Here is a 14,892-nt window from a genome sequence, read left to right as displayed (position 1 = left end):
TCAATTTAAGCCTTAAGCTTATTTTAGGGCATAAGCTCTATTTCCACCTTACAACACACACCTCAATACACCCGAGCCTCAAAATGATGAGCAATTATTAATCGGTCCATGTCCGAGAACCTGCTCAATTGAGCGAAGAGGGTCTTATACTGCCAGTGCCGAGTACAACAGGGGTTCTAGCTGACGAGCTCAGTGTAAACTGATCCGCGGTAGACCCGGACCCATGAGAGAAGAGGGAACTGCGAGGCTCAGTGCCATCTACAAATGCAACGTCAGAGATTCGCACAGAAACGACAAGGCGGAGACACTGACCACATCTCCGAGCCCAAATAAGCATCAGCCGCCGCTGCTACAGTCTTGGCTCTTGCACTGCTCAAGGATGGACTGTGAAAGCAAAAATAAATGATTGGTTGCTTTGATGGCCAGAGTCTGCAATGATCCACTGATGTAGCGACGTGAGAAGGATTGAGCAAGATATCATGGGTCCAGCCTCGACCAGGATTACTGCCAAGACTTTTGTGCCGCGAACCAATGGACCCTTAAGAGAACCTCAAGGAGACGCAGATTGGAGAAGTTCGGCATTCTTCTTTGATTCTTTCTTCTTCATTCAAACTCTTTGGAAAAATCTAGGCGGCCATGGCTCTGAAACTGTGTCTGCTGCTTGGCTGGCATGCCGGCCTGGCACTGTCCGATGGCACTGGCATGATTGGATGGGGAAAGACCATGTACCATCCTGCCTGCGCCTTTGCATGTCGCGGTGTCGTTAAAGGCTGCCCTTTGACTTGTACCCCAAAAGAGGATGATGCAGCGATCCATGGCTCAGGACATTCAACCACCACGACACCGCCAGAATGTTACACCAGCGATCCTGCCTTTCTCAAGACTATGGCACTCTGCATCGACACTTATTGCCCGGGAAGCGACGCACCTGAGCTTTCCTTGATCGAAGACTACTGGCGTGGTCACTTGGCTACTGGTACTGTCGGAACCATGGAGTGGAAGCCCGCCATGTCTTACCAGAACGCTCTCGCAGGAGCCAAAAAGGACGAGGAAGAAGCTTCAGGCAGGATGAGCAATGAGACCAAGAGCAGCAATGACCACCATTCCATGAAGATCAAGGCTAGACAACACGGAGGGCATGGTGGACAAACAGAGCAGACGACGGAATCTGAACCGGATACTTCGTTGCCCATCGCCGTGTCGGGAGAGCCCCTGAATGTCACGAGCTTTGTCTTGAAGGCGAATTGGCAGAAGCAGTACAACGGCATGACCTCGTTTGAAACTAACGAGATTGGACATGTAACATACACGTAAGTCGTCTCTGAATCCATCATAACATGTTTCTAATAATGTACCAGCATCGCCATCATGCTTGTTGCCATCTTTCTCCCAGTCGTCCTATCACTATTTCGACTCATCCCAGCTCTGAACAGGAGCATCTCCTGGACTTGGCTCAACTCGGTTCTCAATCACCCCCCAGCCTGGGGCACATCCCACCGCTCACCCGTCGCGCCTCACCTGGGAGGAGGTCTTGTCCCAACCCGTGGACAGCTACTGTTTATTCTCCTCATCAGCCTACTCAACTTTGTCTTTCTCATCGCACCTTACTACAACATTCAACCCCAGAGTTCTTTTGCTAGTCTGCGCGAGCAAGAAATCAGCACTATCGGAAATAGAGCTGGTGTCATGGCCATGGGAAACATGGTGGCGCTTATGATCTTTTCATCTCGAAACAGCCTCCTCCTGCAGATGACTGATTGGAGCTATGGCACATACCTACTGCTTCATCGCTGGCTTGGATACTGGACCATTCTGCACACTGTTCTGCACTCGATTATGCTGCTGGTGTACTACAAGCTCTTTGGAGACTACGAAGCCGAGCTTGTTCAGGATTACTGGATTTGGGGTATTGTTGCAACAGTTGCTGCTGTCATCATCTGGCCAACTTCTCTGCTTGTCGTTCGACAAAAGGCATACGAAGTGTTCCTGGCCACCCACCAGCTCATGGTTCTGATTTTCCTCATCGGATACTACTACCACATCTGGTATCGCTACGACTACAACTGGGGCTATGAGATTTGGATGTTTATCGGCTCTGGTATCTGGGCCCTTGAGCGTCTTGCCCGGGTGGTTCGAATGACTGGACGGGGTCTGAAGACTGCCCTCGTCTCGACCGTCGATGGTTCAGAAGGAGAGTATCTGAAGATCACCATCGACGATGTTTCAGTTCATGGTGTCGCCTATCTCTGCTTTCCGACCTTGAGCTGGCGGTTCTGGGAGACTCATCCTTTCTCCGTTGCTTCGTCACTGTCCTTTGAAGAACCCGCTTCTGGAAGTGAAAGCAACATCGGAAAAGAGAAGGACGACAAGGCCGATTCTACGTCACAGCAAGCAGAAGTACCTCGCGAAAGGACCGGCCCTGTATCCAGAGCGACATTCTACGTGAGGACACGCTCAGGCATGACCGGAAAGCTCCACCAAAAAGTTGCATCGGCTGGGGGTATGCTTCGACTACGAGTTCTTATCGAGGGCTCATATCATTCCAGCCCCGTCAATAAGCTGTCCCACTGCTCTGACCTCGTCTACTTTGCTGGTGGAGTCGGAATCACTACCATGTTGCCACTCCTCCACGAGAACGGAACTAGATCCGCACGCGTGTACTGGGGCCTCAGAAACGATTCGCTTCAGAAAGAGCTCAGCCAAGAAATGTCCGGTCTCCCACCAACTGTTAGTGTTACCACTAGCGTAGGGAAGCGCATGGGCATTGCGGAAATTCTTCAAAGCGAGCTAACGGCTAGTGGTGGACGAAAGGATCCCATCGGTATCCTCGTCTCAGGACCACCGGGCATGGCGGATGATGTGCGGGTTGCTGCTTCGAATCTTGGACGATCTGGTGGTTTGAGAAGAGGTTTTGTTCTTATAGATGAAGGATTTAGCTGGTAGTTTTACTCCATGTCTTGTATTTACTGGTGAAGCCATTTTACTTTTGCTGCACTAAGCATCGGCACCACAGCCGAGATTATAAGCTGGAATGAAAGCTGGGGCTGAAGCCTCTTAAGGCAGCTGATTAAAGAGAAGAGATTTTATAATAAGATTATTCAGAAGAGTAATAGATAGACCGACTTTGACTCAACCAAAGTCATGTACTAGCCGATCAAGGCCGTAGAGATTCCGCCCTAAGCATCCTGTGCACTTGTCCTGTTGCCACGATATTCCAGTGTCTCGAGCCCAGCCTTTTCGGAGAACTTGACATCCTCCTGGCGGATAACCTTGACATCACCAAAGATCTCGTCAATCTCCTCGAGGGACTTGCCTCGCGTCTCGGGATAGGCGAATGCAAAGACGACGGCACAGAGAGCATTGGTCAAAATGAACAGGATCTAGATGTTTGGTCAGAGTATGTAACATGGAAGGTTTTTTCCCGCTACTCACGTAATACTTCCAGCCCACCTCTGCCAGGGCAATTGGCGAGCATTGGGTGATGATCAAACTGATCGAGTAGTGAACAACCTGGACAATGGCGTTTGCCTTGGCACGGAGCTCAGTAGTGAAAACCTCGGGGCTGTTTGGTGATTAGCAAGAGTCTCACTCAGAATGTTGCTGTACTCACGGAATAATCCAGGTCATGGGTCCAAGCAGAGCCGAGTAGTTGGCAGAAACGGCAAAGATGCAGGCAATCAGGCCCCTCTGAGCTGCAGCGTTGGTAGGCAGACCAGGACGAGCAGGATACAAAGCCGCAAGGATCGTAATGATCATGTAGCAAAGCGAGAGGAGCGAAGAGCTGATGACCAGAATCTTTCTGCGGCCGATCTTGTCGACGAAGAACAGGGACAGGAAGCAGGCCACGGGAGCAACTGAACCATACAGACCACTGACGAGAAGCTGACGGTCTTGGTCGAACTGGAGGGTGGCGTAGATGGCAGTCTGGTAGTACTGCACAAACGAGATACCAGACAACATGGCAGCAGCCCAGACGAAAGAACCGACAAAGAGACGCTTCCTGAAAGCAGGAGTCTTGATAAGATCAGCCCAAGACAGCTTACCCTGGGCCTGAAGCTCCTCCGCAATGTTGACCTGAATAACAGTAAACTCAGTGCGGCACCACTCGTCGTTGGTTCCGTCGTAGTGGTAGTTGCGGAAGGCCTTTTCAGCTTCCTCGTAGCGACCCTTGAGGCAGAGCCAGCGGGGGGATTCGCTGAGGAAGAGGACTCCGACGCCGAGGAGAAGGGCTGGGATGCTCTGGATGGCGAAGCCGAGACGCCATTGGTTGGGGTTGTGCCATTTCCCTTCACCGACACCGGTCCAGAGGGCGACGAAGAAGCCCCAGGCAACCACTGAGGGGGGTTAGTTTTGATAGTTACTCGGGAACGGGAAACTTACTCATCTGGTTGACTGCGGTAATCTTGGCTCGCTCATTGGTCTGGGGAGAGTTAGTAAGAGGTCTGTCAAAAGAAAAGGGGTTATCGTACCTTGGCAATCTCAGCGCCGAAAACAGGGGCAACTCCGGTGATGGTTCCAACAGCAAAGCCGATCAAAAGACGGCCCATGATAACTAAACACCAGTTAACATGATATTTCACTCCTTTTTTCGAGCACTTACGCATGGCAACATGAGCTGCACCAGCCATCAAGGCACCACCAATTACACCCCAAATGCAGCCAAAAGCAATGGCCTTGCGTCGACCTAGTCTATCACTGGTGACACCAACAGAGGCACTACCCAGCCATGCTAAACTCAGGAGTCAGCATCTAACCACGCCTTATACATGAAAGAACATACCTCCTGCCTGGTAGACAGAGACAATGGCACCACGGAGAGCAGCATGAGGATTGCCAAAGTAGGTCAAAAAGGAGTTGAGAGCCAGACTCGGCGTGATGATTCCGGAATCGCTATCAAAACATGAGCCGATCAATGCCTGATGTAACGTTGATAAGGACAACTTACAAGCCATAGAGGAAACCACCTATTCCAAGAAAGATGGCCGTCAAGAACGGCTTGCTAAGCCAAGCGTCACTCCTCATTTTCGTTCAGAGTAAAGTTCAAAAGATGAAGGATGCAATGCAACACTGAGAAATCTCTGCTCCTGAATATCTTTTTTCAACAGTCAAACTCGCCTCTATTTGAACTTTCGGGGTATAATTACCCGGGAACAAGGATCCGAACCTGTCATCAGACTACAGCGCGGGGTCTCCGCACTCTCCCCCCCCCCATGGAGTTTAGATTGCGGGGTTTGCGGAGCCGGAGACACAGCTAGCAGCACCTCGCTTCCATTCAAAGGGGTCAGCTCCTCGTTGAAGCGTCTGCTTGGCTCTGTTCTCCAAGCGGGGGTGGCTGCCAAGATCGGCAATTCGACATGGCAGTTGAGATTTGTGTCGAAAAATTGTTAACCGAGGCCAAGTGGTGGCCTTGAATAAGAGCCTCTGGGTTATCCTTGACATTCCTGACTCGATCTTGTCTGTGCTCTGTAGTCAGTCAGTCGATATCACCAGCTTTTAAAGATGGTCGTCAAGATACTCGTCTACGCGGCCGTTGCTGTCGCTCTCGCGTACCTCGCCCTCGTCTTTCCCAGGGTAAGTTTGCCCTGGCCAATCCGCATTCCCTGATTACCACGCGACTGACAATCTGCAACAACAGCTCAAGCAAGAGTGGAAGCTCTATTCCCACCGTTCACAGCTCCCTCCAGGCCCTAAAGTCATCAGGACGGGCATTCGGAAGCCATGGCTCTGGTTTCAAGAGCTGAGCCAGCAGTACGGAGATGTCGTCTATCTCCAGCTAGGACCTACCCCAACTATTGTTCTCGGCTCTGCACAGGCAGCATGGGATCTTCTTGAGAAGAAGGGCGCCATCTTTTCTTCTCGTCCGCGATTCATCATGGGCGGCGAGCTGCTTTCAGGCGGTATGAGGGGTCTCATGGCTCCTTATGCAGGCTACTGGAGACGCTGGCGCAAGCTTCTGCACAGCGGTTTCATGCAGCGCCAGAGTGAGACTTATCGACCTATCCAGAGTCTCGAGTCCAAGGTCTTGATGCATGATCTTTTGAGATCGCCTGAAGACTTTCGAACGCACCTGGAGCGATATGCTGCATCTGTAATCGTCACCGTTACTTATGGCAGGCGTGTTGAAGATGTCAGGAGTGACATTGTCGTCCGCCGCAACGCAGAGTCGATGGAGCGTCTAACAATGGTCAAGTATGCAATCCCAACCTCCTCTGTCTAACAAAAGCTGACCATCTGGTAGCATTCCCGGAAAGTTTGCTGTGGAGAGATACCCAGCCCTCAAGTACGTGCCTAGCTTCCTGGCACCCTGGAAGGCCGAGGTTCTCCAGCAGCGAGAGAAGGACATTCGCATGTACACCGAGCTCATGGATGAGGTTCGCGACAAGGTTGCTCAGGGTGTTGCACCAAACTGCTTCGCCAAGCACCTTCTTGAAGAGCAGGCTAATCTTGGCATGTCGGACTTGGAGATTTCTTACACGGCAGGCTCACCTTTTGGTGCTGGAGTCGAGACAGTAAGTGCATCTACAAATAACCTCGAAATATGGTAACTAACTCGGTTCAACAGTCAGCGGGTTCTCTGGCTAGCTTTCTCCTCGCATGCGCCAAGTTTGGCCCCCAGTTTATCCCAAGAGCCCAAGAAGAACTCGACAGAGTCGTTGGAAATGATCGCCTGCCCACGTTTGATGATCTCCCCAAGCTAGAGTACATCAGAGCTATTACCTCTGAAACCTTGCGATGGCGACCAGTTGCTGTACTTGGTGGCACTCCCCACGCCAGCACCGCAGATCATGTGTACAAGGGAATGTTTATTCCCAAGGGCAGCACCATCATCGCACCTCTCTGGACTCGTAAGTCTACCTCATAAGTTCTCTTGAGTAGCTACTAATCATGACGCAGTCCACCTCAACGAGGCCGACTTTCCTGAACCCCACGAGTTCAAGCCTGAGCGCTTCATGGAAGAGCGCAACTATCCCGGTACCTTTGGCCACAGCGCCTTCGGTTGGGGTCGTCGTATTTGTCCTGGCATGCACCTTGGTTCTGCGTCGGTGGCAATCAATATTGCTCGTATCCTCTGGGCATTTGAGGTGAACCCTGCCAAGGATGAGAAGGGAAGGGATGTTGATGTTGATATGTGAGTCTCCTCTTTTATGAACGACTTCTTGTGCTAATGCGCTGCAGTTTCGCGTACTCTGAGGGCTTCAACTCGGTTCCTTTGCCCTTCCCCTGCTCCATCACACCACGTTCTCAGAGACACACCGAGGTCATTGGAGAAGAATACCAAGATGCTCTGGAGCAGTTGACGGCATACACGGCGACCACGAGTAAGATTTCCTGATCGGAAGAGGGGGAAAAGGGATAGAACTGTTCAGGGCAGGTTTGGCTGGCTCTCATTTTTACAACCTTACTCTCACTATAATGCTGTAGACTTGCAATTCTCATCTTGAAGATACCTCAATTACACGTCTCGCAAACACGTGAGACCTGACAAATACAGTGGAGATGATTCAAGTGGGTTTCGGTGTGTTAATGAGGCCATTCCCAATCCGACCCACGTCCGAGAAATACAGGGGTCGAAAGGAACAATCATCATCGCTTTGACGTGGCTATTACGTAGCAACTGAGATTGACATTATCTCGATGACCCCATAATCCTCATATTCAGCCTCGATCGCGGAATTGTCGCCTTTTGCACCCTACACCGTTAGAGTTGGTTGGTCAGCGACGCTTAATTGGGACCGGAGTCATAGGGTGTAATTGACGACTCCACATTCCGCGCTCGTGACTCTTACTAACTTAGGTAGGGGAGCCTCCCCTGGACATTTTGAGAGCCTCCGGAATTAACTTCCTCCCAATGAAATAATGCAAAAACCATCATGTCGACGAATACAGATGATGCTGTTGAAAAGACCATCTTTGATCCAAGTCTTATGAATGACGACGCTTACTTTGGATACTCCGCCTTTGACGACTTTAACCTGCATCATTTGCTCCCGGATACAAAGGACGGTAGTTGGGTCTCTCGCTTTGAGGCTCAGCTGATCGACTCTTCCAGTCAACAATCGCCCTTGACAAACACACATAGCCTCTCCGGGACCGATTCTGGCACTGGAACTCCAGCTCTTGAGCAACTCGACAATACACCAGATGCGCCGCAACTTCCCGTCGCATCAATCGGCAATGCCGCTCCCCCTCCGAAGATCGGCGCCAGGTTCTCGCGGGAAGCTGTCCGCGTGTTGAGGCAATGGGTTTCAACACACAGCGACCACCCATTTCCGAATGATCACGAGAAGGAGATTCTACAGAATCGGACGGGCTTGTCAAAGACGCAGATACTAAACTGGCTGGCCAATGCTCGGCGTCGCGGCAAGATCCAAGCTCGTCACCCTGGTTCGCCACACTCGCCCAGTTCCACCCAAGCCATAGACATTCCCGGGAGGAAGCCCACTCCTGCCCCCGGGGAGAGGAATAGATGGATGGATCCACTGGCAAGATGGGTTGATTCGCCTCCTGAGAGTGAGCCTGCGACTGCGACTGCTATTGCGCGCGCTGTGGCATCATGCGGTATGTCGCCCACTCCTTGAAACCCAGGACTTGGCAGTAGTCTAGGAAAATGACATTGAATGGCTTCTGACTATTAACAGGCTCTGAGGATCTCGACGGCACGCACTACCAGACAGGCCATGGCCACTGGCTCTCCAGAGCTTCGTCAACCAGCAGCATCGGGACTTCGCAGTCGAGCGACAACTCTGCATACTCGCAACACTCCCGCGACTCTGTGGCTTCTTTCAGATCATCTAGTCGCGCTTCACGTCGCCGCAGACAGAACGCCGCCAATAAACGAGCTGATAAGAGAACCTCGCTGGTTAGATCCCTCAACACCTACCAGTGCACCTTCTGCACCGAAACCTTTACTACAAAGCATACTTGGCAGCGCCACGAAAAGTCCCTTCACCTTCCTATAGAGCGGTGGGCATGTGCTCCAAATGGACCTCGGATAATGGATGACAACGGAGTCCCTGTTTGTGCTTTTTGTTCCCAGCCTTCACCCGACGACGCCCATTTCCAATGTCACAACTATTCAACCTGCAGCGGACGCCCACTTCAAGATAGATCGTTCAACCGCAAGGATCACTTGACACAGCACTTGCGACTTGTTCATGATGTTAAGCCAGAGCAGTTGGGATGCCCGCTGAACCAATGGAAGCTGCCGATGCCAGGGATACGATCCATCTGCGGGTTTTGTGGTCTCAAGATGGATACTTGGGAATTTCGAGCGGATCACTTGGCGGATCATTTCAAGATGGGTAGTACAATGACTGATTGGAAAGGAGACTGGGGGTTTGACGCTTCTGTTCTCTTTCGTGTTGAGCATGCCATCCCACCATGTAAGTTGGTCCCTATCTTCAGGCTCTGGCAGTTACTCATTCCACTTAGACTTCATCGGCATTGATCACAACACCTTGTGCCCCTTTGAGGCAAGCAAAGGTCCATTGGAGACGCCGAGAGACGCCTATGAGCTGATCAGCCTGGAATTGGCCAACTTTGTGCACGTCTACAGTGACAAGTTTGGGGGTCTCCCAACGTATGACAAGATGCAGCTTGAGGCGTGTCGCATCTTGCTATCGGCTGAGGTCATCTCTGACCGGGAAGGCTCTAACGCATCTTGGCTACGAGATTTGATTATTTCAGCTGATGACATCCTTCAAGAGGCCAAGATGAGACCGGTGCGGTCCATATTGGAGGGAAAGCTCCGGCGACTCAAAATTCCTGGAAAGGACAACTTGTTTGATCTGTGCCCGATGGAGAGCCAGCTATACGACTTTATACGTGCCGGACAGTCTCAATCCTTCACCGATGTTGAGCTACAACAAGAAGCCTCCCGCCTCATCCAGCAAGCCGGCGTTGAATCTGATTCATCATCTGAATACGTGGCTTCGTTTTTCATCCATTTGATCAACTCATCAGCGGCATGGCTTGCACCTTTCCGAGAGCGCCACAAGATAAGTCGCACACAGAACACTTCTGATCTACGCTCAGGTAGCTTGTCGAGGATCAACTCGATTCTTCACAACTATAGTGAGCTGGAGAGAATACTATCTGATTACATCGAGCTTCTCCGGGCTCATGGCATTGTGCCTGACGACGCAGCCCTGCGTCAAAAAGCTAATGATATTATCGAAGAGATGGATGATGAGGAATGGAAGTCAGTTGCCCTGAATAATGAAGCATGGCTTGCAAAATTCAAGAGCCGGCACATGACAGACTCTAATACTCAGTCTAACAATTTCACCTCGGGATGCCTTCACCATTCTGATGAGGCGCACTCTTGGTTGGGCTCTCAGCAAAACATCAACTCCGACGGCGCAAATGCCTGGATGAAGACCAGCTTTCTACTAAACGGCGACTGTTATTATCGTTGGATTGCGAGAGAGCTCGCCCGCTGGGTCGCCATGACCATGTCACCCAACAACCCGAACCAGCATGTCCCGACGGACGAAGAGATACAGCATCATGCCAGGTGGATATTGTATAACGAGTAAGCCTACCGTAAATAACTTGAACGACAACTGCTAATCACTTCCAACAGCGGTGATCCCTGGAACCAGACCGTCGCCGAGAACCCAGCCTGGCTGCGGCAGTTCAAGATTGACGTCGGCATCCTGAAGCCAGAACAAGCAGATTTTGCAGACCAAGATAACTTGGAATTTTAGTCACGAAATAGGAAGGCGCATTTGCTAAAACTTGGGATAATGCAAATATGAAACTGATAATACTAATCTCGAATATTTTAAAAAGACAATTTAAAGTAAACTGCTTCCTTTTACAATTACAAACAGACTATTCCCTCATTAAAGTCATTGTGAATGCGCTCTAAAGTTAAAACCTGTCTAGTAGTGGTCTCGCTTTCGCCGCGGCCATCATTGGTGTCACGCGGATAGAGGCTTTTCGGCCTCCGCCCATATTGGAGATTCATGTTTTGGCAAATTTGGTGTATCTGCCTTGTGTCATTGAAAACAACTTTCAGGATTGTCGTCAAGTTTCATCTCGTTGGGGGAACGGGACTACCTGGAGCAAAGAACAGGAACTACTGCCCTGTAATTAGCGTGCTTGTATGATAGAGAGAGCTTCCATATAGCAATAAAGAACAAGTCTCGATAGGCTTTGGTAGTGGGATCAATATATTAGAAAGAATGAAATATTTGAAGAAGAGCGAAATCCAAAAGGGGGGTACTGGAAGGCGAGTCTTAGAAGCTGGAGGGTTTCTTTCAAGATGGGCGAGAGTGGAATGAGAGCCTTATCGACTTCTGTCACCCGTGGCTAAGGGTGGCCTCTCGTCTATCGCGAATTATCTGAAGGGACTTCTACCAGGCCCTGGCCACCTAATGTAAAAATAGAAAGGGCAATGCACCACTGAACAAACAACCTTGCCTTTTCAGGCTGGAATGGAATCACCCTGATGAGGCTGACAACTCATGAATGTGAAGAGGGACAGTGTTCTTTGTCGTGGGTATTGGTTGTTGGGCTCAGTGACGACTCCAAAAGAGGCTGTCAGCCACAAGGGATCTTAGTTACCCTTCCCTTAATAGAGGCCAAAGAGAGTACAGCCATTGCGTACAATGAAGCTCCTCTTTGAGCGGAAAATAGAATCAGCTAGGATCGAAAAGAAGACAGTTGATAATACGCAACGGATGAAATCTCAATGCCGCGTAGCCTAAGAGGCTGTTCTTCATAGCAACTTGCAATACCCTAGGTTAATTACCGTGGCGAGCTCAAAATATAAATGAACGAATAACAAAGGTCTTTGTGGTCTTTGATTGCCATTGATTGGCATGCTTGAAGCCCATCTTCGGCTAGCAAGAGCATTTGGGTGGCATCCCTACAGAGCGCACACCCGCATGAGACGTAATCAAAGAAGCTATCAAGGTCGAAAAAGAAGCGTACTCGAGACAAAGAAGGTAATAAAGAAACAAGATGCTGTTCTATGGACGAAAGTAGGCGCAGCCTCTTGCGACTTTGAACATAAAAGCAGCGGCCCGTGGCTCGTCCTATCCTTTTGCTTGCACCATCATCAACACACTCAGTAACAACCTTTCGAGACTCACTATTCCAAGCAACAGCATACTTAACAGCACACTCCCAACATCCACTATTTACCACGAAACATCACATTCCACACACCCGACGATAACCTCAGCCTCACTCTTGGCCAACCTCCACCACACTCAACACCTCGTCAAAACTCGCTCTTCTCTAAGCAACCATGTCGCCGACTATTCGTAAAGTCAAGGAAGGTCCTTCTTTCGGGGCGCGAATGAAGGATCACCTGCGAAGATATGGCGGTAAAGCCAAACGTTGCCTGATCGCCACCGTTCAGATTTTGGCGGCGGGCGTGACATGCCTTTTTTTCCTGGTTGTTTTCCTGCTTTATTTGCCTATCCTACTTGTGAGAGCCCTTTACAATCTACCACAGTTAGCAGCTATCTGTATACTTGACTAGTTTATAGCATTGGGTTTTAATGCTATTATGTATTTTAGTAGTGTTCTTTGCTCTGGTGTACGGCGGAGAGGTCGTTAAGAAAGAAGAATAGTTGTGTAGTATAGAGATACTTGAAAGATATAGAATGAAATCTCAAAAAACAAGCTTTGACAGCTGATCGCCGTTTTGAATATTTTCAATTTGAGAAAAATAACCTCGGGGCCCTTCTCTCGCTTTTTTTTTCTCCCTACGTTAAAGGTGGTGGTATGTTGTTCTGAGGAGCAGCCCCTTAGGAACACCACCTTTTCATTGAAACCGTATCATAGCTACCCTTCTTTGATCCAGTTAGCCAACAGCCAAAAAGATGACAAAAAAGACATACAACACCGGGGATTCGCTGGTCGTCACCGACCCAACTACTAATCCAGCGCTTCGCAGCTTGACTCTGGGGGAGCGGACGGGACCCCGTATTTTCTACGAGCTATGGTCGTATGTGCTGAACTGCGCGAAAGAGTCGTGCCAAGAAGGAAGCCGGATTGGCCGTACTGAACAGAAATTCAGTCTGGTAGGAATGTTTATATCTTTAATGAGTCAAAACTCCAGGCATATTCGAGTCACCTTGTATGCATATCCTAATGGTTGCTGCCGGACATCGGCTCTGACTCATATGAGGCTTAATAATGGATGCAAGATAATGCAACCGACATGATATCCCTCATCCTCCTCTCTTTCTTCCTTTTTCTCTTCTCCAACATCCCTCATGATTGCTAGCAAAATGGACTTGCCTTTCACAACACTCGATGTATTTACAAAGACACCATTCCGAGGCAACCCACTGGCCGTCGTGACCATTCCACCACCAAGTCAGCGACCTCCTCTCACCCAAGCCCAGAAGCAAGCCATCGCTCGGGAATTCAATCTCTCGGAAACCGTCTTTGTTCACGATGTCGATGCTTCCTCGGCATCGTCGGAGAGGGTCATCAACATCTTTACGCCTGATCGTGAATTGCCCTTTGCTGGTCATCCAACTATCGGCACGGCGGTTTTCCTCAAATCTCAGGGTGTAGAGACTCTTATCGCCAAAGCGGGAAGAATCGAATGTCAGTTCGGGCAGGATGGTTCTGCACGCGCTGCAATCCCTCACAACGTCCGGCTTCACCAGCAACAGCTGAGCCGAGCCGAGTACACCGATTCAGATGAGAAACTCGCCCAGCTTGCCGCGGCTGAGGAAGGCGCTCGTCTTTTCAGTATCGTCAAAGGCATGACGTTTGCTCTTGTTCAGCTGCCATCGTTGGAGCTTCTTGGAGCTGCCAAGATTGGAGCCATGGGATATCTCTCCGGCGATCTGCAAGACGAAGGATGGCGCACTGACTTTGACTCGAGGCGCTACTACTTCGTACTCACGGGCCACGAGACAGCACCTGATGGAAAGAGGTTTGTGCAAAAGGTCAGGACGAGACTCGTGAAGCGCGCAATGGAAGATCCAGCTACAGGTAGCGCCGCATGTGCCCTGTCTTGTTACTTGGCCTTGCATGTCTTGTCTGCCGACTCTGTCAGAGTTGAGATCACCCAGGGCGTTGAGATGGGTCGGGAGAGTCTCATCGTGGTGGACGTCGAGGTGCAGGTGCTGCCTTCAGGAGAGCGTGAGGTAAAGACTGTTCACCTCAGTGGAACTGCGGTGGAAGTCATGAGCGGAATTATCAGGGCCAAACTCGTCGATTCAGACTAGATGCAGAGAATCGTGGACTTCATGTGAACAGCGGCTTTCAAGGCTCATTTTCCCTCGTGGAATGTCGCAAATTTCAAGATGAGATCGTGTTCAGATCAGTTTAAGACTAGGCAAATAGGGCTGCTTCTATCGTACTCAGTGGGGATATATCTGAGCAGCTGGCTGAAACCAAAATAAGATCGGGCGTCTAGGAATTGTATCGACGGCAGAGTACATCTCGCAGCCGTGCCGATCGCTGTCTCAGCTGTCGGGAGAACCCGAGGGACAGTAAATTGCGATCGTCTTTGATGGAGACGGTGCATGCATGACGCGTCAATTTTATCCAGGATGCATTTCGCGAATTGAAGATCAAAGGCGAGTGATCCCCAGATCCTGATATATCGGTTGCGACTTGTGGCATTGGCTGGCAGTCTCTGGGGAAACGGCAACGAGGCATTTGGCCAAAAGCAAATGTAATCACAACTCACAAGATAACATATCCGGAACTCACGGCTTAGAATCGATTATCTCGGCTCATATTTTGAAGCCGAAGATTCAACGTTCTCGACCACGTGCGATAACTCAACGAGCCTCAAGTCTCTATTACGTAGCGACAGAAAATCACCTCAAAGTTCATGATAACCCACATCTGCTAATCTCTCAAGGTGACAGACGAGCCACATCCCTGACAAGGGTTCCCCAGTCCGCT

The 14,892-nt window shown here is 50.2% G+C and overlaps 5 protein-coding genes across 5 annotated transcripts; 4 read left to right on the top strand and 1 right to left on the bottom strand.

Annotated features, from left to right (window-relative positions):
- Positions 1–636: 636 nt before the first annotated feature.
- Positions 637–2,943, top strand: NCS57_00186100 (Ferric oxidoreductase domain-containing protein; the record flags this gene model as incomplete). The annotated part of the gene is made up of 2 exons (XM_053051909.1): positions 637–1,310; positions 1,359–2,943. The coding sequence occupies 2 exons, from the start codon at positions 637–639 to the stop codon at positions 2,941–2,943; spliced, it is 2,259 nt and encodes a 752-aa protein (XP_052920424.1).
- A 233-nt stretch (positions 2,944–3,176) lies between these two features.
- Positions 3,177–5,022, bottom strand: NCS57_00186000 (MFS domain-containing protein; the record flags this gene model as incomplete). Its single annotated transcript, XM_053051908.1, has 8 exons — positions 3,177–3,380; positions 3,433–3,562; positions 3,611–4,334; positions 4,381–4,420; positions 4,470–4,552; positions 4,601–4,729; positions 4,781–4,890; positions 4,946–5,022. The coding sequence occupies 8 exons, from the start codon at positions 5,020–5,022 to the stop codon at positions 3,177–3,179; spliced, it is 1,497 nt and encodes a 498-aa protein (XP_052920423.1).
- A 477-nt stretch (positions 5,023–5,499) lies between these two features.
- Positions 5,500–7,333, top strand: NCS57_00185900 (uncharacterized protein; the record flags this gene model as incomplete). Its single annotated transcript, XM_053051907.1, has 6 exons — positions 5,500–5,571; positions 5,636–6,189; positions 6,239–6,509; positions 6,563–6,845; positions 6,895–7,129; positions 7,177–7,333. The coding sequence occupies 6 exons, from the start codon at positions 5,500–5,502 to the stop codon at positions 7,331–7,333; spliced, it is 1,572 nt and encodes a 523-aa protein (XP_052920422.1).
- A 538-nt stretch (positions 7,334–7,871) lies between these two features.
- On the top strand, positions 7,872–10,709 carry NCS57_00185800 (uncharacterized protein; the record flags this gene model as incomplete). Its single annotated transcript, XM_053051906.1, has 4 exons — positions 7,872–8,559; positions 8,640–9,383; positions 9,433–10,534; positions 10,586–10,709. The coding sequence occupies 4 exons, from the start codon at positions 7,872–7,874 to the stop codon at positions 10,707–10,709; spliced, it is 2,658 nt and encodes an 885-aa protein (XP_052920421.1).
- A 2,541-nt stretch (positions 10,710–13,250) lies between these two features.
- NCS57_00185700 (uncharacterized protein) lies at positions 13,251–14,204 on the top strand (the record flags this gene model as incomplete). Its single annotated transcript, XM_053051905.1, has 1 exon — positions 13,251–14,204. One exon carries the CDS (start codon positions 13,251–13,253, stop codon positions 14,202–14,204), a length of 954 nt encoding a protein of 317 aa, XP_052920420.1.
- Between the last annotated feature and the right edge of the window lie 688 nt (positions 14,205–14,892).

This window comes from Fusarium keratoplasticum, chromosome 1 (assembly GCF_025433545.1).
Source record: "Fusarium keratoplasticum isolate Fu6.1 chromosome 1, whole genome shotgun sequence".
Lineage (NCBI taxonomy): Eukaryota > Fungi > Ascomycota > Sordariomycetes > Hypocreales > Nectriaceae > Fusarium > Fusarium keratoplasticum.
The sequence above is the reverse complement of the archived record's forward strand: the minus strand, read 5'-3'. Positions and strand labels throughout refer to the sequence as shown.